The following is a 6,825-nucleotide window of genomic DNA, read 5'->3' as shown; positions in this document are numbered from 1 at the left end:
CCAAATGGAGGGCGGGGGAGCGCTTTGTATGCATCTCTGTGTGTGGAGTAAAGGTAGTCTAGGGTTTTTCCCCCCCCTGGTTGCACATGTGACATGCTGGTAAAAATTTGGTAAAACTGATTTAAGTTTGCCTGCATTAAAGTCCCCGGTCACCAGGAGCACCGCTTCTAGGTGAGCATTTTCTTCTTTGCTTTTGGCCTTATAGAGTTGGTTGAGAGTGGTCTTAGTGCCAGCTTTGCTTTGTGTTGGTAAATAGACGGCTACGAATAATACAGATGAGAACTCTCTTGGTAAATAATGTGGTCTACAGCTTATCATAAGGTACTCTACCTCAGGCGAGCAATACCTCGAGACTTCTTTAATATTAGACATTGCGCACCTGCTGTTATTGACAAAAAAGACACACACCCCCACCCCTCGTCTTACCAGAGATAGCGTCTCTGTTCTGCCGGTGCATGGAAAATCCCACTAGCTCTATGTTGTCCGTATCTTCGTTCAGCCACGTCTCGGTGAAACATAAGATGTTACAGTTTTTAATGTCTCATTTGTAGGATAATATTAATAGTAGGTCATCAATTGTATTTCCCAATGATTGCACGTTAGCAAGATGAATGGAAGGCATTGGGAGTTTACTCCCTCGCCTCCGGATTCTCAGAAGGATCCCCGATCTGTGTCCCCTTTTCCGGCATCTTTTCTTCACGCAAAAGGCGTGGATCTGGGCCTGTTCCACTGAAAGCAGGATATCCTTCTCGTCGGACTCGTTAAAGGAAAAAGTTTCTTCCAGTCCGCGTTGAGTAATCGCTTTTCTGATGTCCAGAAGTTATTTTTCGGTCACAAGAGACAGTAGCAGCAACATTATGTACACAATAAGTTAAAAAATAAGTTACACAAAACTTTTTAAAAAATAACAAAATAGCACAGTTGGTTGGGACAATGTAAAAGGTCAGCCATGTTCTTCGGCACTATTTACACAAAGTGTTTTCAGAGCTTTACACCACTCCAGGCAACACTTGGCATTGCGCATGGTGATCTTAGACTTGTGTGTGGCTGCTCGGCCATGGAAACCCATTTCATGAAGCTCCCGACGAACAGTTCTTGTGCTGACGTTGCTGCCAGAGGCAGTTTGGAACTCGGTAGTGAGTGTTGCAACCAAGGACAGATGATTTTTGCGTACTACAGGACTCGGCAGTCCGGTTCTATGAGCTTGTGTGGCCTACCACCTCGTGGCTGAGCCGTTGTTTCTCCTAGACGGTTTCCACTTTACAATAACAGCTCTTACAGTAGACCGGGGCAGTTCTAGGAGAGCAGAAATTTGACGAACTGACTTGTTGCAAAGGTGGCCTTCTATGATTGTGCCACGTTGAAAGTCACTGAGCTCTTCAGTAAGGCCATTCAACTGCAAATGTTTGTCTATGGAGATTGCATAGCTGTGTGCTCGATTTTATACACCTGTCAGCAACGGGTGTGGCTGAATTAGCCGAACCCACTAATTTGAAGGGTTGTCCACATATTTTTGTATATATAGTGGATATTACACAGAGTTAGTTTATGTATACAATATATTCAGGCAGATGATTGAATGATGACAGGGGAAAGACATGTAGCTAATCGGGTAAAAATAATTGGAAGAACGACACCAGTCCTGAACAGAGGCTATCAGCTCTGACGGTGTTACATGGTCTGATAATTTTCCTCTTGCAGTAACATGTGGCAATAATAGGCTACCTTCATCTCCCCTCACAGCCATATGCAAATGGGAAGCCTATATATTATTTGTTATTTCTATCACACTCCTCTTCTTATCTGCTGTTCCATGAGTCTATCAACCTGATGTATGTTTACCACAAGTGATGCAAATTAAGTAAGTCACATTGTTTGAGGTGATCCGCTCTAGATGCCAATACATTCTATGACCAGGACATGTCTGGATGTAGGGCATGGAAGAGTACATACAGGTAGTCTAATGAAGTCACCCAATTTGACTAATGAAAATCATTACTAACTAAGGCTACTCCCTAAGATTCAGTCAATGCATATGTTGGCATATGAAATATAAGGAATGTCATGGTCACTCCACTCACTCTAAACTAAAGAAACAGCAAACTACTGGCAAACACGAGGGGGTTACTTCCACAGTATCTCTAACACTACTATCACTGTGCCCACAGCAAAGGCCATTGGGAAAAGTCATTTTTGCACATCACTTAAAATCCACACCTGTAAAGGTTCTCAGAAAAGGTTTTAAATATTTGTACTTGTATCTGTCGCTTTAAAAAACAAATACCATATATTATCATAGTTTGTATTATTTTTCTTTAGATCAAAGCAAGGTCACATATCGGTAGTGGTACCGGTTTCAATATAATCGTGCAAAACACAGTATTTTCTCCTGAAGGCACAAATCCTATTTCAAGATTGTGGTCACGTTGGTGTCACACACCCTTTTTTCATAACGTCGGCATAAATTGTAGCGACATAAAAAGCAAAGGTGGTTGCAGTACCCAAAAAGTTAACAATCTTAGTGGTGTCTGTGGTCCTACTACTGGACAGATGACCCTGGGAATCTGGGGCCGTCGTTACCCCGACGGTTGCTGACTGACGTTGGCTTTAGCCCCATCACGACTCGAACCCATCTAGTCAGAGTGCCAATGAGCTAACCACAGCCCCAAATGAACTAACCGGTTTATACACTTGAATAATGTCCCTTATAAACACCTATTTTTTTTTTTTTTAACTAGGCATGTCAGTTAAGAACAATTTCTTATTTACAATGACGGCCGACCCTGTCCAAACCCAGACGATGCTGGGCCAATTGTGCACCGCCCTGCGGGACTCCCAATCACGGCCGGATGTGATACAGCCTGGATTCGAACCAGGGACTGTAGTGACACCTCTTGCACTGAGATGCAGTGACTTAGACCGCTGCGCCACTCGGGAGCCCCAATTGGCCGCATGACTGGCTCTGCGGCTGTGGACTCTTATTGATATAACAATGACTTTTGAACCAACATGAAAACTAGAGGTCAAATCATGTGCACAGACCAGTTTACCATCTCTGGTACAACATGGCAGCTATTGGGAAGATATAACTAACCGAGAACCCAGGTAAAGTCTCTAAAATCAGCTAGCCGTCTTATGATTATGTTATGAAATTAGGAGGCAAGTTTAACTCTTCCATTTTCTTTTCCTTAAATAATTCAATGACACATTTTGTAAATCTAAACTAGTGGTCAGAAACAACCTGAATCAACCTGAGGTGTTAGTGTTACTTTATTGATGAGTGGAACTGTGACACTGACTCAACAACCTTTGTTAGGCATGCAGCCCCATGATACAACTCAATCACTCAGCAACTCTTACAACAGAGAAACCTAATATCCCTGCTGTAAGACTCAGAACAATAATGAACATTCTCAAGAAAAATGTGCAAGGCACTGTTTTAACCAATAGGGCAGTTCAACCAGTCTTACCATGAGGCTAAACAGTGGTGAGTGTAAAAACTGCCAGATAAGTCAAGTGCTAGTCAGTTGAGCTGTGCGTGGGAAAGCTATTACCTGTACTATAAATGACCTGGAAGAGCTTATTATGACAAACCAAAGCAATTGACTTAAAATCAGTTATGTAATGATCAGTGAGTTACCGAAGGGTGTGGTCACATTGGTTTGTTTTGCCACCCTTCACAGTGCTCTTCTATTTTGACACAGAAACATATGTTAGGAGGAGAGCAGTGCACAGTCTCGTTCTCCTCCTTGTCCTTCTGCTCTAGTGATTGATGGTCCTCCCTCGTCAGCCCCGTTGCACACGGCCCAAGCCTGTGTATCAATTGAACTGGCTGCTCTGAGATCACATGATCGAGCACTGATCTGCAGCTCCAGTCCCAGAGGCTCCTGGGAGATTCAGGGATTCCAGGTCAAAGTTTAGGCCAGGTGGCTGATGGGGGAAAACAGATATGGGGTTCAATTTAACGTTACTATACAGCTGCACTAACAAAGATAGGTTGGTAGACAAAGAAAGAGAGTGCAAGTGAGAGGAGAAACATACTGATTCACCAGCCAGCTCTTTGGGTGGTTGGCCCAGGTCTTGTAGCTGAAAATTCAGATAACTCAATCAATATCCATACACAGGAAACCATCAGTATGGATGACAACCAACAGTTCATGCAAGTTTGTCTCACCTGCTGCATGATTTCCAGAATGCTCTCAAAGCTGTTCTCCACATCTCCCTCCTTCTCAAACTGGCTGCAGATCTCTCCCATGACCCTGTGCTGCTGTTCGTAGCGCTGGAACTGATCTGGGGGGAGGGACTGACGATTGCTGTTCAGCCACTCAGGATACTGCATGAGGAGTGAATGACAATCAGTTATCCAGTTAGAAAGTTGGGTAAAGGGCAAGATATATAAAAAATAAGAATAAAGTATAATTTGAGGAAAAACCCAAACATAAGCCAAGAAAAACACACTAACCTTCTCAGTGATTTCTTTGAGAGACGGGTAGAGCACTTCCTTGGAGAGAAGATTCTGCATGATGGACTGCATGATCGGCAGGATGTTTCCATCTTGCCCGCCCCGCTCTCCACCCTCATCTAAATCCAGCCCTTCCAGAGTCTTTGCCAGAGCCTCTCCAGCCAATCCTGCACTCTGATTAATAAAAACACGAGAACAGTCTGAAATGCATTGAAGTACAAATAAAGGGACAGTCCACCAAAGGTCAATATTTTCAGAACATTGTCCAAGGGTGGTGATAACCAAACCTTTCATTACTTATTAAAAAACATCCAAATTATAATCATCTGAACTACCTGTAAGTTGTCTGCATTTTTAGCCAATCCACTGAGGGTATCTTTGAGACAGGAAGTGAATTCTTGTTGGGAGGCTACATCAGTACCTGTAAAAAAATATATACATATATATATATCCGCAAAACACAGGGGGAAAACAGAACTGAAAATATGTGGATGCTTACCAACTTTCCCTGCTGCCTCTGACAATTTGTGAAAGTGTTGCAGCAGCTCAGGTTCTTCCTGTGCGAGTTCAGTCATGGCTTTCTCCCACTCTTCCTTTGCCTGAGAGGCCATCTCACCTTCAAACAGAGCCTCGAAGAACTGACTGTCCTCCAGTAGAGGGAGCTAGAGAGATTTGCATCAACAGGTAAACTCTTGGTCAATTGATCTTCCCCCATTCACAGAGAGAAATGTATAGGGAAGGGTTGACAGACATTGAGGAGACACTGAAAGATATCTTCTGTACCACAATCAGAACACCAACAACCAGAGTTTCTTATAAGCAAGCACTTATAAGCAATTGGTGAAGCTAAGGGACATTCTAGAAACCAGGGAAAAGATTGACTTACTTTCTCCTCACTGCCCTTGGCTGATGGGGGAGCCATGGCAGCAGCAAGGGCTGGGCCCAAGGTGGCCGAGTTTGTCTTCTCAAAGTCATCGAGCGCACCTTTAATTAATAGAGGAAAGAGAGTAGAAGTGGAGATGTTGTGGCACAGTTCAGCATTTAGCAGGAGCAGGTCAAGACAAGGTGAAGAGATTGAGCAGGTAGCTAGAGGACAAAGGTCAACTCTTCAACGTCGGGGTCAATGTGCAATTCAGTCATGTATTAGTTGATTATCAAACTCAGTATGATGAGGTCACTACTTCTACTTTAGAAACCCATTTTTTTTTATATACATTACCACCATTACCATCTCTGATGTTAGGAGTACAACTTCACCAACCTACTGGAATTATTAAAAACGTCAGATTATGATATGGTAATTGCATTAAATTCCTGCTATCAAGATAACAGTAGTCTCTAGTCTAGTCTGGCAGCCGGCTATACAAAGTGGTATTGGTTACTAGTATGCAATACATTATGAATTCAAATTGGTTATCCAGTTGACATAAACAATGACAGAGCTCTCTGACAATCCAGATCACACTAGCTGTCAACCATAAAAAATAAAATAATAATAATTCAAGGGGAGCTTGAGTTTTAACTTGTTACCACATTTGATGCCGTTCCATTTCTGTCAAATCGGGGTCAAAGCGAACGACAAATTATGCTATCATATATACCCCCACTGAGCCATCTGCTGCAGCGTTGTAATGCTAATGATGACCCCGTAGTAAACAGCAAAAGGCATGAGATTTTGTAAGATAATGCCTGGCTTTCGTTTTGGATTTGGCAGGCAGGTCCAACCAAATTCCACCATCTAAGCTAGCTAAAGTTAGCTAGCTAGCTAACAAGTCGCGTTTTACACCATTCTTTGTATGAATGTATCTTTTGGCAGGATTGATTACAATCACACTTCACTCAGGGAGTAATGTAAAATCATACTGTCCAATAACTCATCCAGTTCTGTGTCTTGTCCGGCTGACCCTGAAGCCATCTTCTCTATCCAAACAACTGTACTGTAGACGCAGTAAAATGACGTGAGTATAAAATGTTTTGTCAGAGTTCACAGTTTCCATTTGTTTTGAACACGGCACAGCTAGGTTTGCAGTGGTAGGGACGAATAGCGAATGAACACATTCGTTCCAAAGTGATGAATGTCAAATCATACATCGTCAAAAAGTGAATATGAATAGCAGCTTTGTAGAATTATTCAATACAATTAAAACAGCAAACACGTTTACCAATAGCCTATGTATACATCCCATCATTTTAGCTGTTTAACTGGATCTTATTCAAATGGTTAGTATTACCAGTGAGCTCATACCATTTAAGGTTAATCTGTAAATCCAACATTTTTATAAATTATTTTCCAAATCAGTGAAAATGTCCATTCTTTGGTGTCATCTGGACCTTTTCAGACGTCAGGTTATTTGAGGTGACAG

The 6,825-nt window shown here is 42.4% G+C and overlaps 1 protein-coding gene across 1 annotated transcript; it reads right to left on the bottom strand.

Moving 5' to 3' along the window:
• Positions 1-3,254: 3,254 nt before the first annotated feature.
• On the bottom strand, positions 3,255-6,438 carry LOC120019980 (peroxisomal biogenesis factor 19-like). The gene is made up of 8 exons (XM_038963394.1): positions 6,326-6,438; positions 5,349-5,446; positions 4,962-5,124; positions 4,798-4,883; positions 4,463-4,636; positions 4,175-4,333; positions 4,042-4,086; positions 3,255-3,930 (listed from the first exon to the last, which is right to left on the bottom strand). Exons 1-8 carry the CDS (start codon positions 6,375-6,377, stop codon positions 3,844-3,846), a joined length of 864 nt encoding a protein of 287 aa, XP_038819322.1. The 5' UTR covers positions 6,378-6,438; the 3' UTR covers positions 3,255-3,843.
• Between the last annotated feature and the right edge of the window lie 387 nt (positions 6,439-6,825).

Source organism: Salvelinus namaycush, chromosome 25, assembly GCF_016432855.1.
Source record: "Salvelinus namaycush isolate Seneca chromosome 25, SaNama_1.0, whole genome shotgun sequence".
Classification (NCBI taxonomy): domain Eukaryota; kingdom Metazoa; phylum Chordata; class Actinopteri; order Salmoniformes; family Salmonidae; genus Salvelinus; species Salvelinus namaycush.
Note: the sequence above shows the minus strand (reverse complement) of the source record. Positions and strands in the feature narration are given on the sequence as shown.

What these genes read in the sequence shown, in the direction of transcription:
- LOC120019980 (XM_038963394.1), bottom strand. Translation starts at nt 6,377, where the DNA reads ATGGCTTCAGGGTCAGCCGGACAAGACACAGAACTGGATGAGTTATTG. An exon ending in CCAAGGGCAGTGAGGAGAAA is followed by an intron (nt 5,125 to 5,348) that starts GTAAGTCAATCT and finishes AAATCTCTCTAG; the next exon opens with CTCCCTCTACTGGAGGACAG. An exon ending in TCAAAGAAATCACTGAGAAG is followed by an intron (nt 4,334 to 4,462) that starts GTTAGTGTGTTT and finishes CTCCTCATGCAG; the next exon opens with TATCCTGAGTGGCTGAACAG.